The 23,991-nt window shown below is 42.5% G+C and overlaps 3 protein-coding genes across 4 annotated transcripts; 1 reads left to right on the forward strand and 2 right to left on the reverse strand.

Moving 5' to 3' along the window:
* The first annotated feature begins 5,432 nt into the window (after nucleotides 1–5,432).
* On the forward strand, nucleotides 5,433–7,425 carry LOC116260119 (3-ketoacyl-CoA synthase 7-like). The gene has a single exon (XM_031638211.2). It carries the CDS (start codon nucleotides 5,817–5,819, stop codon nucleotides 7,281–7,283), a length of 1,467 nt encoding a protein of 488 aa, XP_031494071.1. The 5' UTR covers nucleotides 5,433–5,816; the 3' UTR covers nucleotides 7,284–7,425.
* Nucleotides 7,426–9,853: 2,428 nt separating this feature from the next.
* On the reverse strand, nucleotides 9,854–15,037 carry LOC116260804 (small nuclear ribonucleoprotein SmD3b-like). Its single transcript, XM_031639304.2, has 5 exons — nucleotides 14,731–15,037; nucleotides 11,240–11,292; nucleotides 11,097–11,163; nucleotides 10,961–11,017; nucleotides 9,854–10,121 (listed from the first exon to the last, which is right to left on the reverse strand). The coding sequence occupies exons 1-5, from the start codon at nucleotides 14,887–14,889 to the stop codon at nucleotides 10,056–10,058; spliced, it is 402 nt and encodes a 133-aa protein (XP_031495164.1). The 5' UTR covers nucleotides 14,890–15,037; the 3' UTR covers nucleotides 9,854–10,055.
* Nucleotides 15,038–17,783: 2,746 nt separating this feature from the next.
* Nucleotides 17,784–20,628, reverse strand: LOC116260803 (alpha-L-fucosidase 1-like). 2 transcript variants are annotated; one of them, XM_031639303.2, is made up of 4 exons: nucleotides 20,217–20,628; nucleotides 19,141–20,133; nucleotides 18,735–18,977; nucleotides 17,784–18,646 (listed from the first exon to the last, which is right to left on the reverse strand). In XM_031639303.2, exons 2-4 carry the CDS (start codon nucleotides 19,671–19,673, stop codon nucleotides 17,941–17,943), a joined length of 1,482 nt encoding a protein of 493 aa, XP_031495163.1. In that variant the 5' UTR covers nucleotides 19,674–20,133; nucleotides 20,217–20,628; the 3' UTR covers nucleotides 17,784–17,940. The 2 variants fall into 2 exon arrangements, with proteins under 2 accessions (XP_031495163.1, XP_031495162.1); XM_031639302.2 differs by having other exon boundaries at nucleotides 19,141–20,628.
* Nucleotides 20,629–23,991: the final 3,363 nt, after the last annotated feature.

Consider the following 23,991-nt stretch of genomic DNA (forward strand, 5'->3'; position numbering starts at 1 on the left):
CTAACGGGCCAAAAAAAAAATTCTAGAAATATGTTTCCACCAAATCGACCTGAACGGTCGAAAAAACATTTCCGTGTTTGTTACGCTGGAAATATTTTGAAAACCAAAAAAATGTTTCTGGTTCCATAGGGAAATTCCCACCAGTCAAACGCCCCCTAGGTGAAGAGAGTGTTCGTTGAATGGGGGTGTCTTCAACCAGTAGAGTCGAGCCGAATCGGGCTTGACTCAAAGTCGCCTGGCTAAGCTCGACTTGAGCAAGCTTAAATTAAATTTCAGGTTTATAAACGCTATCAAGTTACACTAACTCCACTTGATTAAACTCTTTATCTCTAGTAGGCTCATATACCAACAAGTCAAGTAGAAGTGGTGTATGTTAGCTTGTTCACCGAGCTACAGCCGCAGTGGGGCAGACTCCACCATTTTTCTCACCATTAATATGGAAAGCCCTGGTGGCTCACGTTGGCATATGGCATTATAAGTAGTACAGTCTCTGGATGGGTTTCTGCTAGTAGGTAAGAAGCGATGGCGGCCCCATATTGACCTTAAATGCATTGGAAACGACAGAAAAACCGCTGCACCCAAGGTTCTACTATTTAATGAACTTGTGTAACTTTCTTTTTTCTTCCATAGCTTTCTTGCGATTACTGTTTGTCCCCAAGACTGCCCCTCTCTCAATTTACTTTCACGGGCCAGTATGAATGATACTGAAAGCTGGCCTCCTCTCCTCATCCCTACGAGGCGCCGCCAACCCATGACGCCAACATTTCAAGGAATAACATAGACGAAATCTGGGGGGAGCAGAAGAGAAATTCAAGGAAAAAGTAAGAAATGCATGGCTTATCGCTTACAAAAGAAAGAAAAACACCTTAATAGAGGTTATGTTATTGTTACTGGAGAAGTACCCAAGTTAAGCAATTCCAAAAAACAGGCACTTAATTTCTCATTTGAAAAGAAGAGTCTAGATTTAAATGCATCGTTTAATTGAAGGCGGGAGTAAGTAGGACGCCAAGGTTGGGAGTTCCATCATAAATTGAAATGAAACAAAAAAATCTTCCCACTGTCATTCGACGTGCATTGGAAGTGTAGAGCCAAAGGGTCAGCAGGATTTTAACATTTCCTAAAGAAAACGTGATGCTCTACTGATTTCATATATGTCCGAACCCCTTGATTGTGAGGGAGTGTATCCTAATCGATTAAGGCTTAAGCTGTGTGTTGACGCACCTCCGTAGCTCCTCTAATTGCCTTGCCTTTCAATCGATTTCCATCTACCTGCACCTCAAAATTGCTGCTTAATTTAATGGCATATACCAAGAATGCACTTCTGCGTAATGAATTGGCTTTGCTCCCACTTCCCGATGCATTTATTCCATGCCCTTCTTCTGCTGCATGCTACAAGGACGAGATGTGCGGTGGTTGGGGGTCATATTGTCAACCGCAGGATACGGACATGGAACCTTTAAGTATGGGCTCTTTAATCATCCGTAGCATAAACCCACATCATATGTGCATACCTCGTCTCTGTTTTTTCTCTTCCATTATTTTCCGTTCGCTATCATGTGATTTTTCAGATCTGAGCTGTCCTTAGGGGACATAATAAATATGCATCAAAAGGACTTTAGGTCATTTCAGCCATTCTTGAAAAAAAAAATGGTTTATTTTGGAGATTTTATTTTTTTTAAATATCATTAATTTTGTTTCAAATAAAGAGCGCATTTTAGTCATTTTACACCCAGTGCACAAAAAAAATTTGTGCACCATTTGCTCGATCGGTCTTTAAATCGAGCCAGAGAGAGTTAGAAACAAAGCTATCCTACAGGAAAGAGCAAGAGCAGGAAGAATGGAAACCAGAGTAGGAGAGCATAAAAATTTCATTTCTCTAACACTTATTTATAGTTATAATAAAGGGACAATGCATAAAAAAAATTAACGAATTTTCTAAATTAATAATTTCACATTCTTGAACAACCTAGAATGCAGAATTGTCCTTCACGTTGAAACATTTTTCTGCTGAGCGTAACAGCCTTGATTGAAGCTTATAACAAAAATATTCTTGTGGACCACCACGACGCATACAACGAAACTCCTGCAACAACCATCAAGCTTTAACATATACTTATGAACAAGTAAAAGAACTGTTGTTGGTGAGATTGGCATGCGAAGATTGCTTCATCTTCTCAAAAGATCGATTGGCATGCGAAGATTGCTTCATCTTCTCAAAAGATCGATTGGCATGCGAAGATTGCTTCATCTTCTCAAAAGATCGATTGGCATGCGAAGATTGCTTCATCTTCTCAAAAGATCGATTGGCTTGCGAAGATTGTTTCATCTTCTCAAAAGATCGACTTCTTTGCGGAGCCAAATACACCACGGCATCTGAACTGCAAGTGGAAGCCATCAACAGATCGCCTCATTCATTTAGCTTGCCGTGAAATTGGGACATGTGGGTGATCTGAATAAATGGTCCAGGTCATAATTTAATAGCGGCCTGCCAACTTTCCCAGAGAAAGAAATTGATAGCGGCTGGCCTCCCTTGTCCGTTATCACTTGAAAAAAACGCAAGCGACCATTTATAAGTTGGGACATCAAGGCGTTGCCACGGAATGCTTTTCTAGTAGTTGGGATGCGACTCAATTTATTTCTAAATGAACGATTTGATTACATCTACATTACTTAATTAGCACAGAAAAATAAGTCTGGTTGGTTAAAAAATCGAGATTCGATTTTCCAATCTCTCTCTCTCTCTCACGCACATACATCCAGATGCGGTTTGTTGGACGCAGTAATGACCATCTGTCTTTCAGCTGTATAAGAGAGATTGGTGAGTATGGGTCGTCTTTTCCGAGAAGGAAAGTGGGTGATACATCGACCCTCCATAGTAAAAGGTCCGATAGTAAGACGTTTCTTTCAATTCTCAGAGTAGGAAGGGGATGATGATGGATCATGGTTGTCTCACGTAAGGTCTTGGGGCTGCTAGGTTATTCTTACAACATGTTTCAAGGGAAAAAGGAAAAAAAATGTTCTTACAACATGTTAGCAGCAGCGCACATGAGTTAGGTGGGGGCATAAGTGTTTTGAAGAAGCAGATGTTGCCGTGCTTTAAGTGGCGTTTTTATTGGGGATACTGTACATGATCATATATTTGTGGTAAAGCAAGTTATATACGAAACCGCTGTCCTTGAAATTTTTGTGAATCATGACAAAAAATGTTCTTGATTAATAAAAAAAAGTTGTACGAATAGAAAAAAGTAATCAAAAAAGTAAGATTTTGAAATTTGATAAAGCTTAAGCTAAATGAGTTGTGTTACATAATGACCAATATACTTCTTTAAGTGACAAAAAAACATCTTAAATGAGTTGTGTTTGTCCAGCTGATGTCGTTATCTCAAATCTCTATCTTTATCTCATATTCATGTTGTTATTTCATACACATTCTATCATTATTATCTCATACTCATTATTTTATACTTTTGTTATTGTCACATACATATATCGTGATCTCATATCATCTTTGTCATTATCTTAGATGTTATGGGTATGAGATAATGATAAGATACGATAAAGCTATCAAAATGATAAAGTTGATGCTATGAACATGAGAAAATAACAGGAATATCAAATAAAGATAGTGGTGTAAGTTAATTAAGACAACTATATGCTTACAAAACTCCTTAAAGCATTCACGCATGTAGATGATCGATGGGTTTCTTCTGCAGACAGAGAAAATAAAAATAAAATAACGAGAAACCATCCTCTCCTTTCAGGGGCAAAGTGTAGAAACTGTCGATGGAGGTGCAACTCATCGCACCATCTTCCAGGCTGTATTGTATGAATCGAAGCGGCGGGTGGCTTTTTATTCAAAGCTAGCGGCGGAAGACAGTCACACGTCACTGCTTGCGTGGAGTTCCCTGAAAGTCTCTCTCAATCAGACTCAGACACGTCTTACATGTATTTCCATGCGCCAAGCCGAATTATTGGATAGAGCCAACTCTTCCGAACAAAATTTTCTACTTTGTATGATTCTATTTGCTTGGCTTTTGACGGCACCAACCGAAAGCTCCCACCTCTCCAATTCCAATCAATTAATTTTAAATCCTCTTGTCCACCTTTTTCCGATCATTTTTACATATTCAATTTTGCTACTTTTTTTTCTTTCTTTCTTTCTTTCAGCTTATTCGTCCCAACTTCTTTAATCTTCTGATTGTCATATGTATGGTTGTAGGTGAAAAACATTCTTCGTGGACCGATCCCTATCGCGTGTTCTATTGGCTTTGCGTTTTCTATTTGACTTTGCTGATTTTATAAAACATGATATGTTTCGCATCCCACTCCATCGTATTTCATCTAAATGCATTTGCTTTCCCACTTTCTCTTCCGGTATTGCTTCGTGATGATATCCTGTAACAGTGTTACCGGAAGATCACAAAGTCTTTTTAACTGAGCGTCGCAAATACCCAATCATTGATGTCAATGAATCAGATTCTTCCCAACGGGCAGTTCGTGAATTAAAGTCTATACTCGTGCGTGTCGATTCCTCGTTATCAGTATAAAGGAAAACAAAACATGTACATATTTATTATGTTTATATTTATATTTGATTTGTTAGCGGGCACACCCATGTCTAATGTGGCGTGCACCTTCAGAGGCCACCTGAGTCGTCGTCTGCTCTCCGATTTGGTCTTCACCTTTTCCGGATGAGGACGGGTGGCGGTTTCGCTCAGCTCATTCAATTACATTTACTCCCTTTCCCGCCCGTTCGTTTCACTTCGTCTGTCTGTCACTAATATCTACGAGCAGGAGATTATCATGGGGTGAACAGGAGCTGAGTTCAGCCGCTTGAGTTCGGCTCGACTAATGAAACCAGAGTTTAAGAATATCTCAACGAAAACAGCTCAAGATTAAGGTTTCACAAACTCTTTTAAATATATGGACTATTATTTTAACATAAATCGAGCTCAACTCCATTAAGGCTAGTCAAAGATGAAATCGACTCAAAGATGAAATCGACTCCTTCACTCCCTCAAACTCAAAATAGACTCAAAGGTGAAACTAAGTGAGGAGAGAGAAAAAGAATGAGAATGAAGCTTCACAGAACAACCCAAGAAGAATATCCATTACTCGACCTAACGAGTCCACTTCGGTTCAAGCTAGCTTCGTTAAACAAACTTAAACTCGACTCGATAAAATAAACCAGCTGAACGATCAACTCAAAGCTCGATTCATTGAGTAGAAAAGATGGCTCCAACTCAAGTTTAAGCAGCCAAATTCAAGTTGCTCGCTGGTTGTTTACCCCTACTTCAGGTTGGTTGGTGAGAGGGAGTTTGGAGCAACCACGCTTGTTCCACCCTTCATGCCTCCTTCCCTTAATGCCTCCTTTCCCTGTCAATACAACACAACTCCTGACGCTTGATCCGTCGCCATCGGGTAGAACACATGCTTACGCCTCATCCTGTTCCTGTGGCAAAAGAGGTGACCTCTCGCTCTCTCTCTCTCTCTCCCTCTCTAACTAACTGCGGAAGAACATTGATTGAAAACCCATTATACAAAAAAATGGCGGGCTTCTGCACTTCACTGGCATCACTAAAATAAATAAGCTAGTTGCCATCTGTGTACCGTCATATTAAAGAGGGCGAAGACTCACCTGTCACTCTCTACCAGTCACCTTCCCCCTCCCTCCTTAAGAACGGCACAACTCATCTCAGGCACATTACATATATGCATGGCTTCGGCCTCCTAACCGCCATCAGCCAGCTGCGCAGTTCCAGAGAAGTAAAGGGCGCCTTTCCTCTCCCTCTCGCGTCCCGTCTTCTCCCTCCATCATGGGGGTGCCCGCACCTTCCCCCCTCAATCCTCTCTCGTCCGAAGACCCTGAGACCCATTTTCCCCACAGCCTCTACACACACCTCTTCCGCTCCTTGTTCAAGACTGTGAGTAGGAACCTCCTCCTGTTTACCGTCTCCCTCGAAGTATCCACCTTTGCGTGGTGGGGTTGCAGCCCCACCACCTACGCGGTTCCTCTCTTTTTCTTGCTACTGTGTGCCGCCATGGCTCAGTATTGGCTCACCCGCCCTCGCCCCGTGTATTTGGTGGACTTCTCCTGTCTCAAGCCACCTTCCCATCTGAGGGTACCGTTCAGCACCTTCAGCGAGCACGCTTCCCTGGTGGGGTTCCTCAACCAGGAGAGCATCGACTTCATGATGAAGGTCATACGTAGCTCCGGCCAGGGCGAGATGACCTACCTCCCCCCTCCCCTGCACTTCCTCCCTCCCAGGACCAACCACAGCGACTGCGTTGACGAAGCCTGCATGGTCCTCTTCCCCGTCATGGATGATCTCCTCGCCAAGACATGCACCTCCCCTCGGGCCATCGACTTCTTGATCGTCAACTGCAGTGGCTTCTGCCCTTCCCCCTCCCTCACCTCCATCCTTGTCAACGCCTACGGCATGAGGGAGGACATAAAGACCTACAACTTATCCGGGATGGGGTGCAGCGCCGGAATCCTGGGAGTCGACTTGGCTCGAAGGCTCCTGGACCTGCACCCCGACTCCATAGCCCTCGTGCTCAGCACGGAGATCATCTCCACCGGGTGGTACCCGGGGAAAGACCGCAGGAAACTTGTGCTTAACTGCTTGTTCAGGATGGGATGCTCCGGGTTGATGCTGAGCAACAGGAAGGATGCGAAGCGCAGGGCCAAGTATGAGTTGTTATGCACGGTGAGGACTCAGATGGCGTTCGACGACCGAGCTTACAGGTCGGCGGTGCGGGAGGAAGACGAGGACGGCATCACCGGAGTGACACTCGAGAGAGACCTGCTGCACGTGGCCCGAGAGCTGCTCGTCGCGCACCTTTCGGTGCTGGGTCGCCGGATCCTGCCCTTCAGCGAGAAGGCACTGTACGTTCTGTGGATGCTGCGCAGGAGGTACTGTGGCTCCTCGAAGGAGATCCACGTCCCGGATTTCAAGTCGGCGGTACACCACTTCTGCATTCCGCCGTCGGGCAAGGGCCTGATTAAAGAGATAGGGAAGAGCCTCAAGTTGAGGCCACAGGACGTGGAGCCGGCGCTCATGACGCTGCATCGCTTCGGCAACCAGTCGGCTGCGGCACTGTGGTACGAGCTGGCGTACATCGAGGCGAAGGGGAGGGTGAAGAAGGGCGATAAGGTGTGGCAGGTGGGGATGGGGACGGGGCCAAAGGCCAACAGTGCTGTCTGGAGAAGCTTGCGGTCCATCAAGGCCGAGGGCGGGCCCTGGTCCGACTGCATCGACGCCTACCCTGTTGTTGACTGATGTATTGTTTTGCTGTCGTGCCCCCTCCATATTGAAGAAGACCATGGCTCGTAAGCAGTAATGTTCCGGCTAGATAGCACTGTTGTTAAGCTCATTTCTCTATCTTTTCTTCCGTAATGATGATTATGAGTTCATGGTTTTCTTTTCTTGTCCTGGTGGACTGAGACTTACACTTGTTGTTGGCAAGCTGTCCACCTTCCCTTTATTGCAAGTTTGGGCACCCTTTCAAGCAAATTGATGAGAATGTGCCCACGGTTTCATAGTTGTGATTAAATTCCCTATAAATGGACTACTGAATAATCTTCTAGAAAAAAGATGGGGTTTTCTCTTCCAAAAAAGGTTATTGCCGCAGAACAGAGAGCTTTTACATATGCATGGAATTAGAATGACTCGGTGACTCATCCCAACTAACGCACCGTGAATTCTTCGTGTGGTCTCATTGGGTTGGATTATTGACGCATGCTTCACAAGCTTGTGATGAATTTTGATTTATGAAACTAAGCGGAAGCTAACCTATAACAGACAGCGCATGATGTGAGGTTGTAAGGAGCTTTTCTCCCAAGAGCGTGAATGCATGCGCAGTTGGGCACACAACAGACCAAACCTGAACCGTCCTCAAGTTCTTCAAAAGATGTATGGTCATCCAGAGTTTCCCTAATTATTGAATACATTGTTTTAAACGGATCCGCGTGCGCGCTTGTCTATATACATATAATATAATTCTTGAAAGTGAAAGAAGACTTTTTTAACTTGACGAGGGCAAATCCGTTCTAGTTAGGGGTTATCAACCATTAAACTGACTAACACAAATAGTCTAGTGATAGAAGGAAAGCAAATCTTATCTTCAACTTGAGGATGATTTTGGATGGAACTCAAAAGGAAGAGATTGTTGTGCAAACTGCACTATAGAAAAGAAATTACAATTTTTTTTTTCATAAAACTTACTGCGCAAACGTTTTTTTATATCAGAAACCTTGATCAACAAACGGATCAAGTTTTCTAATATATAAATACAAGGAACAGTAGTCCGTTACTTTTTTGCTTATAAAATTTTAACTACACAAGAAAAAGTATTATTTTTACACCCTTTTTAGGTTGTTGATTATGGAAATCACATCTACGCCATTAGTTTTTTTGTGAAAATGCTTGTAAATACTAAAAACTTGTATGATTCAAAGTAAAAAACCAGCTTAGGTTAAGCTCAAATCTTGTGTGAAACGACAGCATATAAAGTATGAACCCGTCCAACTAAAAGAATAAGAGGATGCATTTGAAAACTGAAAAAGGAAGAATATTGGATTTAGCCAGCTAATTATAATATTAAAGACTATTATCTATGGAAAGCTATTTTATTAGTGCCACCACTTTCCAATTATTTGTCTATTTACGATGGAAAAATAAAGCTGGGGTACAACTCTTTTATTCGACAAACCGGACATGCTTTTCCGTGAAGGCTTGGTATCAAAGCCTGCAAAAGAAAGGTCTCTTGTGGCAGCAAAAATAAACTTATAAATACAAACACGACTTGACTACAAATTTGTGTTGGCACAAGTCTTTTTTACATAATATTCGTCCTAAAAGTTTCGTACCAGTGGACAAGGAAGTAAAAACTAGCCAGCTCATTAATACATATAAATTGTCACTGAATACCCTTATCTTTCTACTCTTGAAGCCGTACAATGTTGCCTGATTGTAAAAGCATGCATATGATGGGTTTCTTAGTAATCTTCTAGTCACTGGGGTAAACCCCTCCAAAAAAAAAAAAAAAAAAAAAGGGACCAGCCGCAAGACAAAACAACAGGTTTAAGCGGTTCGATAATAGTAACCCACCTAGAGCACGCGCATTGCACATGCACCTCAATTGGAGGCTGGAGGAAGATTTACCTATAACGCAAACACATTGGTTTAGGAAATTTCCTTTGTCATTTCACCGCCAGGAAAGCACTTTGACTTAGAACATAGGTTACAGATGAATTTTATCCCTTGATATTCAATATTATCTTCGACTGAGCTTGTCTCTTCATCATATATTGTCATGTCGGCCAGATCTATACAGCATTAACTGCAATCTAAGTAATCCTGCAGCTCGGGCGAAAGAACCTATCAGGAAAAATCCGGGCTTCCCCTGTAGAACTTAGCCATCGGTGTGATTACTTTGGCTAGTCAAAACAGTACCCGGCGCCTGCTGCCTGGGCTCGCCAACAACTGGCCGAGTTGGGGGTTGTAGGGGGCTGATTCCTCTCCGCACATCACGCAATCCATACACTCGCCATCCTTGGTAAGACTAAAAACAGCATAATTCGCAGCTGAGCACTGACCGGATCACATAAGATGATCGATTCGCTCAAAATAAATTTGGAGTTCCTACCTTTGGAGCTAGGCATGAAACGCGAGTACTTGGATCTCACAGACTCGGACCACTCATAATCTTTACCACCTACCACTGCTTGTAATAGGGTTCAATCACACACACACGCACAGAGAGAGAGAGAAAGCGAGAGAGGGGTTATCGCAGTTGCTAGCGGCGGCCATGTTTTGAGCCAGCACCTCCATTTTAGAAAAGTATCCACTGATTTCCACAATACTGTAATCATGAGAAGGGAGAATTTTCACAAGAGGAAGACAATCAGTTCCAGTACAGCAATGATATCAGAACATACATTAGTGTTCCCTTTTCAGATCATGGATGGGCCAAAATGGACCTAACAAGCCAGGAGGACGGAAAGCATAGCGATCTAAAAGCAAATTCTAAGAAAACGAGCTCATGTGCAGCTACCTCCTCACTGGTGGTGCCACACCCCTTCCAAGAGCAGGGGCTGCGCGCCCTGCCGCCTGAGCCTGCCAAAAAAATAAATAAATAAAACAAAGAAAAGAAGATTTCATTCCTGTTCTCTATTATATGTTCTACGTGCTACGACAGCATCATCGCATTTCTGGGGTAGGACCTAGTTCATCACATGGTAAACTACTCATCAGAACATGACAGAGACCGCCTAGCATTTCACACTAAAAGCAAGAGCAAAAACAGCCCGTCTCAAACTGATTCAGATTATCAGCATGACTATAAATTTCCAACATTCAAGCCGCTGCATCTAAAACTATTGTTGGCATAGAACAACAAAACAACGATTAGTTTGAGAGAAACTACAAATTGGGAAAAAAGAAAGATAAAATATTGCTAACTATACGAACTAGATAAAAAGAGCTCACATCCTTAACACAATTCTTAAAACGCAATCCGGTGCAGCAACATCGATCATCATAATTCTAGTTCCCTCAACCAAACCCTACTTTCCGTTTGAACTAGAGATCTTAGAGACTTTGCATGCAAGGCCTTCACATTCAACCATGGGAATAAGGGAAAATAGCACAAATTAGACACAAAAACTGACGCTACAATTTGATTACTTACAACCTTGAACAAGAAGATGGATTAGACCCAAATGAAATATGACAGGACAAAACAACAATGTAAGTTAGGTATCAACCGGCAAGTGACTCCAGCCCCTTTCTAATAAATGTACAGGGGAATACCAGTTTCAGCGAGAAGTATGTAGTCAGGTAAACATACTCAAAGGCAAACTTGTAGTTGTCATTAGAACAAAAAATGTACCATAAAATACGCACACAGCACAAACAAAATTAATCAACAGCTTGCAAGATATTTGGAGACTTACTCTTGCACGCATTGCAACAGCACGGCCACGGCCAACTCCCAATGAAGAGCCCTTTCCCTGCAGTGCATTCAAATAGTAAGCAACTAAGTATGAACTAAGTAGATAGAAAACAAGCAGATCGAGCATAGTAGCATACCCTAATTCTTGCATCCAGACGTTTGAACATCGGGGCATTCTTCAGCATATCAGGGATCACCATAAACCTGTGCAAATTCAGTCTATAAGATGCAATTACTGATAACAAAGTGAAGCGTAATATACAAAATTTCAAAAGACCACCTGACTTTGCTACCACGAATGAAAACATGCTCCAACTGCGACACCTTTCCATCCTGCCACAAGAAAAATTAGACATTCAACAATAGGTGTAACCTTTTTTATTAAAGAAGAATCTACTTCCACATAAAAGATTCTTCAATTATCTCCAACCAAACAAAATCAAAGGTTGATTTGCTCCTTATCGAATTATCCTACCAAGGAAAAGGAATGAAGCCCAAACTAATTGAAGTTGTCAGGAACTTGAAGATCACGCCAGTCTTCATAGCAAACATGACAATATTTATTATGACATGTAAAATGCACAATTCTAGTTTGCACAAAAATGGTTCCAAAAGAAGGGGCATTGAAAAGATTCAATCAACACACCAAATTATACATAGAATTCAAAAAATCTGACCCTTCAGGGTGCCCTCAAACATCGTCCATCATTTCCCCTTATGCAATGTCATCAAAAATTCCGTGAGAGGAGATGAATGTCTCAGGCCTTCTCCTGTTTCATGCAAACATGTCCTTAGTCCTCTAATGAAGTGGACTGCCGAATCTAGATTACACGTCCTTAGTGTAATGAAGTGGACTGCTGAATCTAGATTTACTGGTTATACCTCTCAATTTTTTGTCTAACTTATCAAAGTTTGCGAGTGAAAAGAAGCACAGCTTTGGAGCAATTGCGACTTCCAAATCGGTACTCATTCCCCACCACCCATGCATTTCATAGACAATCACAAATTGGTCCAAGTCAAAGAAATACTGCCAACCTACAGGTTTACGTTGTTTAAGAGATCCACTCAACTAATACCAAGTCCGTTTAATCAATTAAGGAGATCTTCTTATCTACTATAGGACCATATCTTGATAGGAAGTATGAAGATATCTTCTTCTTCACCTTCTTCGGCAGGCAAATCAAGAAAGACATGTCAGAGGATACTAAACAAAACAAGCTTGACCAGGTACTTCAAAGCAAAGATCAAACTGAAGTACCTAAGGACTAAGAGCGTAAGACAATGTCTGACTATGCATTTCTCATCAGTAGCAAAAATATGCCTGAAGCACTAGTAAAGATCTGATGGGAGGCATTATGTCCAAAAGGTAGAACAAACATCATTCACAAGCTTTATGTTCGTCAGCTCTATAATATCCAGAATTTTTCTTTCAACCACCCTTCCACCCTCAAGAAAAATAAGCTAAGGCCCTCATAGCTGATGTGAAAAAAACAAATGAAGTGGAAGATCGTACAATCTAAGCTCCCGTAGACGTCATCAATGGCTGACCAAGCTGTCCATTGACCGGCCACCGATTAGTTGAATTTATGAATGCCCTCACTCCACAAACAGTCAAACAACAAATAACTTCAGACCCATTACCAATATAAAAAATACCAACATAGCAAAATTAGCAAACTAAAATCACAACCACTATTTTCTTTAGTTGAATATTAATTCATGCACTAGTGAATAGTCAACACTACTAAATTTTGTTTCATAAGAGGAACCATCTTGTATGACATGATACAGTACAACACTCTCAAATCCATAACGAAAAAACTGTCCCATGGATGCTTCTAAATGGCTGCCGCATCTGCATCGATGCTGATGCTGCTACGACAAAGCACATTCGGTTTGGTCAGTCGAACTGGGTCAAAACTGACCATTTTAAATGTGCACATAACTAAATTATCTTTAATACAAAAAAATTACATATAAATATAAATAAATAAAGCTACTAAATAGTTAAATAAGTATTAACAAATGATTTATATACATATACACACACATTTATATACACCCTCACTGCAGCCGCACCTAAATTTTTTTTTTTTAAATTGAAGCATCCGCTCCCTGCACTTAGGTGACATAGCAAAAAAACTGGCATGAGGACAAAGCAATAATTAAAAGAAAATTAAACAGCTCATCAACATAATACATGAAAAAATTTTGCCCTCCATTCATAAGCCATTCAGGGATTTGGTTGCCCTCATACAAAATTTCAGGAATTTCATGGCAAATTGGCAATAGTCCTAAGAAATTGTTTCATCAGTCACACAATGCATCTGGCTGATACTTAGCTACGTGATTTCATTATTGCAAATCAGGTCACTCTATCTTTGGGACGAAGGCTGGATTGTAAAAAAAATTATTCTTTCACAAACATTAGCTTCAGTTTTCCTGTGTTTAATTCAAAAGTTTTATCTTGCTGCACATATCAGAACTGTTTCAATTATTTTCAGAAGGACTGTTCTATCAATAAAAGTTACCCACTTAGAAAAAAAATATATATAAAGAAAAGGGGAACGTAATTAACTATTTCTGAAGGCTGTCACAAGGGATATTGACAAAACTGTGACCACTTCATTTAATCCCACCCCAGATGAGTTTCCTTATTGCTTATTTCAGTATACGTGTACATAACATTCATGTGTATCACTTGTTCCACTTAGAAATTGAAACCAGAAGGCTGCCTGATTCAACCAAGAATATTCTCTCCGTTTTGCTCCTTCTGAACATAATCAACAGGGCCGCATTCAGGCAGATTGAATTCATTTTGTCTTCAAACTAAGTCACCGTCCTAGACAATCACGATGAAGACCAAGATTCAGCAGTTTACCAGTTCCGCTGATTCCTTAGGGGTCTCGACAACCGCTCTATACCAACCCGATGAAGACGAAGATTCAGAAGTTTACCAGTTCTGCTCATTCCTGAGGGCATACTGGACAACCCCACTATTGATAAGTGTCTAGATTCTACTCACACATCTCTGGAATCAGGTGGGAGATGGAACCTGCGTAATTGCATCCAGGGGACTCTTTCATCCTCTTCTTCGTGTTTGATGAAACCTGGAGAAGCCCATGGCCCAAACATCAAGCCAACCCTAAAATCATACTAGGGTCACTGCCCGGTAACTACGTTTAGAAAAAACAAAAAACGCTGATACGACGTACACGGACCAATTCAATCTCAATCCTGGTAGTGGTAAAAAAGCGAAACTCGCAACATTAGAACAATGCACCGCATGTTTCCACAGTTTCCGTTCCTTATAGAAGAAACCAAAAGAAGCACGTAGTTAATGTCCATGTTTCTGCCCATCAATTTATCGATTTTCGAATGGCACTGAAAAAGAACAAAAACATCCATTCAGCCCTTAATCCGCCACCAAGCCACCTCAACGGCAAAAGAGAAGCCTGTTCTTATTCTCATAACTCGTAAGGACATGTCGGGTTTTGCAAAAACGATCCATCCACAAAACTGGCTCATTTGGTTTATCCTCGTCCTCTAGGCGTGCAGTACGTCCCGGAAACCCCGAACCCCAACGAACTCAACATGGTGAAATCATCTGAGAGTAACCACCCAATGAGTTGCAATATATCCATAGGGGGAAGGGGAAATCAACCACTAGCTAGCGTTGAAGAAGAGAAAAAGGGAAAGGAAAGGAAAGGCGCAGAACGAACGAAAGAGAAGGAGAGTAGCGGGGGCAGAAAGGAAGAAGACGAAGCAGACCTTGGCAGTGTAGGTGATGTTCTCGAGCTGACAGTTCCAATTGTCCTCGCACTCGATCATGGACCCTCTGTAGAGCTCGCCGCTCTTCAGCTCTACCGTTACCACATGGCCGGACGCCTCGTGTAGCAGCTTCACCGGAATACCCAAGCTTCTGCTCATCCCTGCCACCCTTTTCCTCCGTCTTTGCCCTCCCGCGAGAACCGTGAAACCCTTCGAAAGCCCTAGCCCCCGACCGAACGCCCGGATATCAGTCCAAACGCCGGTCAGAACTTGGTAAGGAGGGAAAAGAAAACCTTTCACCTGGAAGTCCCCACCCCGGCTCGAACCTATGCGCTAGTGCAAACGGTTAGATTCGGGTCGGACCCATCCTTTTGTCAGATCCTTTTAATTGGACTTTATCTAACCATATCCGGAAGTGAAGTTGACCCATTTTAGAATTGCACCCGGACCCAAGTAGCGTAGGATACGACATCGAGGCGGGGGCTGCAAAGTCAAGCTATCCACAGCTTCTGTTATGATCCACCGAAGATGACAGACAGAAGACTGGGAGGTCCCCTTCCCCACATGCCTTCAATGCTTTTCATTCAGTTTGCCATGCCAGCTTAATACAAATTAAAGATGGAAAGAATCCTTTACTTGGTCAAATCATAGACGACCTTCATTTCCTGTTCAAAGTAAGATTGAGGTGCTTTCTTACTAGTAGGTGGGTGGAGCTTTTTTCAGGTAATGCTGCTCTATTTGTGGATTTTAGGCCTTCATCTGATCATGCTGCACTTGTCTTCTCATCTCAGCAGCATCAGCGGGAGACTAGATTTGATCATTCTGCATGTAGAATCGACATTGCAAGAGCATGGAGAAGTGATAAGCCAGGATGTCCTATGTCGTAAGCTTCCTGGCAAACGCTACCTTATTGTTATAGAAGTTTTTCATGGGGTTCTTAAGGGTTCGGTCGACAGGAAATATATTTCAGCCCCTAAGCTGTGGAAAGGCGTGCATGGGGTAGTCTTCACTTGATATCCCATTCGCGCCTGCCTTAGGTCATGGGAGGTGTTGGAGGGAATCATTACTTGTGTTTTGAGAAGGGCATGAAGATCAGCAAAGAGAAATCTCAGTTCTTTACTTTTGGTTTAAATGAGGGAGAGACCTCTCGTATAATTAATAGATTTTCCTACTATGCATTTAGGGTTTTCCTTAAGCCCTCAAACCTCTTGGTACTCATATATGGGACTCCATCCTTCAGAGCAAACTCATTATATTGAAGAACAAACTTTTATCATACGGTCCGTTAAAAATGTAAAAAACGAGGCCCCACATTATAAACGGGCCAGCCCGAGGCCCGGCCCATTTAGAAACGGGTCGGGCTTTTTCGGGTTAAAGGAGTTGAAGAACATAGGAAGGGAGACAAGTGAGCTTGGCACCGGCGACCCATAGAAACAGAGACTTAAGTTGTAGCGGTTTTCAGATGACAGGAGTGAAGATATATAGGGGAATGGTCATGTTCTGGTAGACTTCGGGCAATGCGCGTCGCTCGGCTACCTCAACATTCAGTTTTTTGAAAAAAAAAAAATAATGATGTCGGGCTTCTCGGGCCGTCGACGATCACAACGACAGGCCCGAGCCCGACCCGTTAATTATCGGGCCGGGCTGAGCCCGTTAACCTCAGCCCATAAATCATTATTTCAAGGCCCGGGCCCAGGCCCGTTACGGGCCGGGTACCGCCGTTGCCCAGGCTTAAGTGTTTTCTTTGGAAGGGAACTCTTGACATGCAAAATGAACCGCACTTAATATCTTGGAAAGTCCTCACTTTGTCATTGAAGGAGGGAGGTATTGGAGTTGGGCGGATGATGGAGGTCACTTCTGCCAATCTTGCATATTTGAGGTGCATGGCCCTAACACACCAGGATTGGGCAAATCCCGTTACGAAAAAATATTTAGGTTGAAACTACTTGAAAGAGTGCTTAAGATTCCAAAGTGGGGGCTAATGTCTCTCCAATTTGGCGAGCGATTATGATGGCTTGGAGGAAAATTAATAGTGAAATCTCTTCAACAGTTAAGCGAAATTTTGGTCGGATCACTCGCAATTAGAGATCCTTATTAACCACATTTCTCCTGAAGAATATGAAGCGGTGAAAGCTCACAGGGGCAAAGTGTAAACAAGAAATTGTTGATGATGGTTGCAGGAATATGGGGAGGTGGAGGCACATTCCACAGATTTTGACAGCTTTGGCACTTGTTTAGTTCAAGGCAAAGATGTTCTCTGTTGGAAGAATAGCCTAAACCTATTATAAGTAGAAGACAGATTTAAGGGTTTGTGAAGGCCAGAGGTAAAGTGGAGGATCAGACTTTGGTTTTCAAAAAACCTGCCTAGAGCCTGTTGGTTTGCATTCATCTGCAGCTACCATAGACTTTCAACAATGACCAGAGCGCAAACAGTGGGGTTTAAGGCTTAAGCTTGCATCTAAATGCATATCGTGTGGACGAGCAACCAAGGAAGAGGACCATTGGTTTTGCTGCACACATTTTGAAATTTGTGTTATCTTGGTTCAACTTCACTGACTTTACTGCAGCTTGGGATGGGTAGTGGCGTGAGCACCTAGCTAGTATACAACTACGTTAATGCTGGGGTCAGCGTCGTGATATCTAGTGTTTTCGCAACTTGGCAGTGCACAAAGAAATAGTTAAACATGTCAATGATGCAAGGAGAGAAGCCTGGCATACCTGATGTGAAATATTTCTTAAGCAGGAATAATGGTCTGAATGTGAAAGGACAGCTATCAATCTTTGGATCAAAGCAGAAGTGTTTTCACCGTTTTGGAAAATTCGAGGCAAAAGTGGTTGGGTCGTGGAAATCGCTTCCTCGATCAGTTATGGAACCATAATTCGTGCTCGTGCAGGCATTCTGTGGGTAGGTGATCAATCCATTAGTAACTAAACTATCTTATGGGAAGGTTAGAAAAATCAAATGCTGGGCAACTAAACTAGTACTGCTTTGATGGCTGGATTTCGGAACGCTCAAAGCCACTCGCATATGAGACACGACCGACAACACGATCGGAATCATGCAAAAGAGAGCTAGCTGGCTGCAGGTAAGCTCTCACATGTCATTGTCATCACTATTATTACTGGCAACTTTATTAACTACACAATAATGCAGCTAATGTCCATCAATCAAATCATGGACGAGTGTCGCAGCAGAGCAAAGCGAGCCAACTATGAGATTTGAGACTTGGAGTAAGGATCAAAGTGAAGGCCTATGGAAGAGATCAAGGGCGGGCCACGAGCCTCGGTTACGCGCACCCAGACGGCCTGGGCTCGAACCACACGACCTAGTCTGTGCAACCTCTTGTAACCAACCGTGGTTCCATTGGCCACCCTCTCGCCTTTCGTCAATCCCCGCTCATCTTGCTCCACGCTAGTGAACTTCACATACACTTCATGCTTAATGATTCTCTGCCCCAACGTGATGGCTTCCTGTATCCTCACCACATTGAATTCCGCTGGTTTCTCCAACCTGAGCTCGATCCAGGGGTCCTCGTCCGAGTCGGCCGGCGCCCAGTACGACTGCGGGTCGTCGGCAAGCACATTGGCAGCTAAAAATCCTCCACTTCTTCCTCCTCTCTGGCTGCTGCCCTTAGCTACCGCTCCCTCTGCCAAATTGGCAGAGAAAATGGTGGTTACTGCAGATCGAAACTCCGTTAGCCTATTGACATCCGGCTCCGAGATTAGACCAGTTGAATTCGGCGGCACGTTGAGCAGCAGCACGCAGTTTCTTCCAACCGATGTGTAGTAGATGTGAAGGAGCTCATCCACTGCTTTGGGGGTTTCATTTTTGTGCCAAAACCAACCAGGTCTGATGGAAACATCACACTCTGGAGGCACCCATTCACTGCCGTTTGAATCGCCCGTATTCAAGTACCTGAAACCATTAAAACCTATTGCTGTTATGTATTTCATCAGCTTTTCATGATCTATTATCGCCGGACGCAGCATGAAAGTGGACATACCCTATGATGCTTCCATCTCCAATTCGGAGAGAGGTTCTATTGATAGGAGACCAACAGGTCGTACCGGCAGTACCCGTTTCACCTCCAACCCATCTAACATCTGGGCCGGCGTCTGAAAAAATGTTAATTGACCCCTGCATTCGCTTCACCGTTGAAAACCAATCGTTGAAATGGTAAGTCATGTTCTTCGTATTATTGCCTTTTGCTCCGTCGAACCAAATCTCTGAAACATGTCCATACTCGCTGTAAATTCAGAGAAAAATAGTCAGTTTGAATATAGTGATCGAGTATCTCTTCGGAAAACAGGGGATCCTGAAAGTTCGAAGTTCAAACACTGTCTATTTTGCATCTAACAAGAATTTTCCCACTGAAGATATACCAAAGCAATGCAAGTGCAACCCCGTACCCGTCGAGGAGTTCTTGAAGCTGCCCCATGTAATACTCATTGTACTCCAGTTGAAGCCCATAGGTCCTCTCATGCCGATCCCATGGAGAGAGATAGAGGCCAACATCCAAGTCTCTGGCTTGAGCAGCCTCCATGAATTCACGAACAACATCTCCTTCACCATTCTTCCATGGACTGCTCTTCACAGAATGGTCCGTGTACTTCGAAGGCCACAGGCAGAAGCCATCGTGGTGTTTAGCAGTAAGGATCACAAGGGAGAAGCCGGCATCTGCAGCCACCTTGACCCACTGACTTGCGTCTAGGAACGATGGGTTGAACAGCCTTGGGTCCTCGTGTCCGGATCCCCACTCGGAGTCGGTAAACGTGTTCATGCCAAAATGGAAAAACATGACCAATTCTCTTTGCTGCCATCTTAGTTGCGCTGCACTGGGTAAGGGAAGAACTGGCAATGGAGGCGGCAAGCGCCTGTGCTTGCTTAGCACCGAGTCTAGTGTGGCGAAGGCTAGGGCTAGAAAGAGCCATACCTTTGACATGATTCTCTGCTTTCAATGGTTGGCATGCAAGGCAGGGGAAATTCTAATTGTTTCCTTGAATCTTTAGCGCAAGGTATCCTCTGCACTTAGCAGAGGAAGTGGTGGTTAGAAAAACACGACAAACTAAGCAGACAAACTCTGGGATGCAGTTTCTGATTTGGCAGTCGATTCTGATGAAAGGATGTATTTCTTAAGCTCATGGGTCACAGAGTGCACGCCAGTCCAACTGCTTCCCATCGATGATCTCACAGGAGACCATGGCTCAGAGGGTTCAAAAGGGGCTACCATAACCGACACAATTTTTTCTTCGAGTTTCTGGTTTGTCTGTTCTTTAAACTTAATAAACCTCTTGTTCAGTATACATGCATTTACGATGCTTCAGAATTGTACTTCTCATTTGTAGTGGGAAGTTTTTCATTAACACAGAATATGAGATGTCACCTGGCCTGGCCTGCAGCAACTGGTAAGCAAACAAGTATTAGCAATCACGCACTACCAGGTGGTAGAGGGCAATGTAAAAGGTGACGGTGGATGAAAGCCTACCATGTCATTTTTGTTTCCTCAGCTTTTCATGGCGTTGCTGCCCTCTTAAAGCTCGGCGGCCAATTTTAATCTTATGAAACTACTTTACCTTTTCTGTTTCTTGCGCCTAAACCATATATTGTTCTCACAAGTGGAATGCGGAAGGTGTAGTGGTCCAGGAAAATCAACAGCCGACGCCAACCCAGCCATCTCCAAATGATCTGTTAACAGCCAATTAATCATGTTGCTTGTCTTTGTTGTAGATCTGAAAGAAATACCGTGTGGCCTCTATTAGTCTTGCTCGCTCTTTTCTTTTTTTTTGTTTCCTTGCCTGTTTTTAGTGCTGAAGTTCTTTATTTTGACATGGAAAACCTGAAGCAGCTAGCTTATGATAATCCATATTCGACCAAGTTTTAATTACTCTTGCGGTTTTTTATGCGTCGGACAAGCGCGACAGCGTGTCTTACTCTTTAACATTTCCAAGTAAATGGACCAGTTTTATCTTTGGCAGGCAACCGAAGAAACTGACATTAATCGACCACGCGATCAAACAAGTTGAGAAAATTAAAGAGCTCAAGTTCAGATAGAAGATTATTTGATCTTCCAAATTACATTTTTTAAGATCTAGCTAATTTATGTGCGTTAATTGTGTAAATTTTATGGTGCCCCTACAAACTTTATTGAGAATGGTTGTATCTGACCTACTGAAGGTTGCGGTTGTTGGAAAGAACAGATAATGTCACATGAAGGCTGCTGTTTAACCACCGCCGAGACCCGGAATTGATCACGTTAACGACCAACTTTTTATGCTTCGTGCTATCAATTCCGATGGCATGATTTAAACCAAACATGTTGAAGAAGCTTTTAGTTGGTTAACCAAGAATGTACAAGATAATGTTTGAGAAATTGTGAAGAACTCTCCGTTCTGGTTATGTATAAAATCTAATTTACAGATCGAGAGAAAATGAGCAAGAGTAGTTCTCATGATGCACACACGGTGAATGGTAAAGAGGGACGATCGCCAATGTTGCTACTAAAGTTAAGAGCCAGTGGCGGAGCCACATGTGGTCTTGCCCACACAAACTGCCTTTATTTTTATGTTATTGCATTCAAATATTTGACAATTTATATGTATCAGTGCCCCTCCAAACATGCAAGTTTTGGATTACTGTCCCTCTAGCCAAGATATTTGGCTTCACCGCAGCGGCAGAGTAAACAGTTTTATTTCATGGGGCACTAAGCATATAGTTCATTTCAATTGGCCATGGGGTAGTGAACTGGGTCTCTCGGGGCTGTCCTATATAGTTGGACCCACTAATTTAAGCTTTCAAGCTTGCACATAATGGTCGCCCCATGCAGCTCCCACCTATCTACGCCCCTGCTCCACTGAACGTTGATCAAGTCACTCTGGAGGAGGAGCAGACCAATTAAGAAGTTGCTGGAGACTGAAGGATTCATCTACCTTAATTGTTTCAAAAATGGATTTTTATATTTTCTGAGTTCTGGAGATTAGTAGTTTTCAGAATATGTATGTCTGCCAAATTTGTATAACTACATAATATTTGACTTATTCTCCTTGTTTGCCATCACTCATAAGTCCAGTCATACATGATGTTTAATTTAATTAAGAATTGCGAATTAAAATGTGGATGCTAGTCTCTAGTAATTGTGCATTGGAATTTGCATGGTCGTTTGATCTTTCCCATGAGTAACCAGGCCTAGAATTGCACAATTACTGCATTACACTACAATAGATTATTGCTCCTTCGTTTTCACAACTCCACCCACATTTGATGCCCATGGACATGAGCATCATCATGGCTTTGCATAGGAATTCTTTTTGCACGATCAGCTGCATCCAGTTTGATGGCTTCCACAAAAGCTCTACCTCTTTGAAAATTGAAGTGTTGCGGATAAATGACGAGCTCAAGCGCCTCCTCGATGCAATGTTTGTATTAAAAGATTGTAATGTTTGGTTTGCGAACAAGATTATTTATTGTATGTGGTTTCTGCATAAAAACGATAAAAAAAAAAAAAAGGCCGGGGTTTCCATATGTAGTAGCCTTAAACACAGTTTACTTTATTCACACCATGCAATGCAACCAAGGGCCCTAATAAATGCTGCAGGCCATGCCATGTTCCCTATTTTTCCTAAAAGAAGGCAAACAAGTCGTCGGCCAAAAAGTTTAATATGATCAGGTGGGTCGAGGAGAAGTCGGCCAGCTAGCGCGGCAGAGTGATCAGTTAAGAAGAAGAAGATACTTCTCGCGTTAAGCATGCACCAAATAGCAAAAGAAATGGTCAAGAAGTTGATTGAGAGTGAGCCATGTGATCAAGAACTTAATCCTCACCAACTAGAGAAACTTGTCTGCAAGTGTGCTTTTGCCAAATAGCAAAACAAATGAGTATGCATCTGAACTAACTTTTTTTTTTTTTTTTTAAAGTATGAACAAAACCACCGGACGGCTTTGCCGGTGTTTCCAGGGAAAATCAAACACTACGTTCTTTTTCACAAAATACAGATAAAATCGGATATAAAAAGGTTGAACGTACGTAGCATCTACCGGCATTTGACTAGTGATATAAAAATGTCCGCACTCTAGTCGGACGCACAACTGAGTTCCGATTTGCATATCCGAGACACAAAATTCCTTATTTAAACATTTTGCAAGCATTTGATCTGACTTTTAGAGATCTGTCCGATTTGATAAAAAGATCTACACCAAATTCGGATTCCGTTCAGTGCGAGCAATGATCAGATCTCTCAAAGCATCCAAAACATATATACATCCTCAATTGTCGGTGAACCGATGACGGGGAAGACGACAATTTTCGTGGGCGGCCGGAATCTGATCAAACGCCAGCAAGATGCTATGATTGCTCTTCATACAGGAAACAGAAAGAAGATTTGGATCCATCAACCAAAAATGAGAGAACACCAATAACAGATAATGTGTTTCTCGGTCTGCAGTCGCGCCAGCCATCATACTTGAGAACCTTACTTAGCCAGGGCTACCCTGCTTGTCGCGTGGCAATTGTGTTTCAGTAAGCGCTGTTCCCGAATATTCCGGAATGGAGATTCTGAAATCTAATAGTATCGGATCCACAAGCCTGTGATATTAATCTGGTAGTTTCTTAATTTCTCATGCATAGCGTATGACTTGTGATTTGTGAAGTACTCAATGATAAAAAAAAAAAAAAAATTTGCAATTACAATTAGGTAATGTGTTGGGACTTTGCTTTTTTGAGCCTGCACCAGGCGTTGGCTTTGGGGAATGGATCAAAGTGGCTGGATTTTGGCATTGCCCCAGCATCAAAATATATCACAAAGTATATTGAGGTAGACCAGAGACGTCTTATAGACAAAAGAATCAGCTCCTCTCTAGTTTACGGGGCTACAACTAAGAACATCAATGAATCAGATTCGAATCGGATGTGTTCTTGATTGTATCTGCTTTTTCAAAATCAAATTCAGATACAAATAGAGAAATGCCTAACACCACATCCGAATCCAAATACATATTCGCATGAATCCGATCACAAAATGTATCTTTCGCATAATTGTGTGTACTTATTCAATCAACATATGCCTGAAAGTGCAAGTTCTCGGACATTAGGGTGGTGTTAAGATTCGAGGCTGATCTGGAATCTACTCTATGTAGGAAACCTCAATCTCAAGTCCATACAATAGATATATATAGTAAGCGTGAGATTTCTGCTGACTGCGGCTAGAAAGCACCACCGAGGTGTCCCAAATCTACCCATTTCTTTACAGAAGAAAAAGAAGGCCACTGAC

Source organism: Nymphaea colorata, chromosome 9 (assembly GCF_008831285.2).
Source record: "Nymphaea colorata isolate Beijing-Zhang1983 chromosome 9, ASM883128v2, whole genome shotgun sequence".
NCBI classification, from domain to species: domain Eukaryota; kingdom Viridiplantae; phylum Streptophyta; class Magnoliopsida; order Nymphaeales; family Nymphaeaceae; genus Nymphaea; species Nymphaea colorata.

What these genes read in the sequence shown, in the direction of transcription:
- LOC116260119 (XM_031638211.2), top strand. Translation starts at nt 5,817, where the DNA reads ATGGGGGTGCCCGCACCTTCCCCCCTCAATCCTCTCTCGTCCGAAGAC.
- LOC116260804 (XM_031639304.2), bottom strand. Translation starts at nt 14,889, where the DNA reads ATGAGCAGAAGCTTGGGTATTCCGGTGAAGCTGCTACACGAGGCGTCC. An exon ending in ATTCGTGGTAGCAAAGTCAG is followed by an intron (nt 11,164 to 11,239) that starts GTGGTCTTTTGA and finishes GAATTTGCACAG; the next exon opens with GTTTATGGTGATCCCTGATA. An exon ending in GTCTGGATGCAAGAATTAGG is followed by an intron (nt 11,018 to 11,096) that starts GTATGCTACTAT and finishes AATGCACTGCAG; the next exon opens with GGAAAGGGCTCTTCATTGGG.
- LOC116260803 (XM_031639303.2), bottom strand. Translation starts at nt 19,673, where the DNA reads ATGTCAAAGGTATGGCTCTTTCTAGCCCTAGCCTTCGCCACACTAGAC. An exon ending in CTTCAAGAACTCCTCGACGG is followed by an intron (nt 18,978 to 19,140) that starts GTACGGGGTTGC and finishes CTGAATTTACAG; the next exon opens with CGAGTATGGACATGTTTCAG. An exon ending in GGAGATGGAAGCATCATAGG is followed by an intron (nt 18,647 to 18,734) that starts GTATGTCCACTT and finishes TAATGGTTTCAG; the next exon opens with GTACTTGAATACGGGCGATT.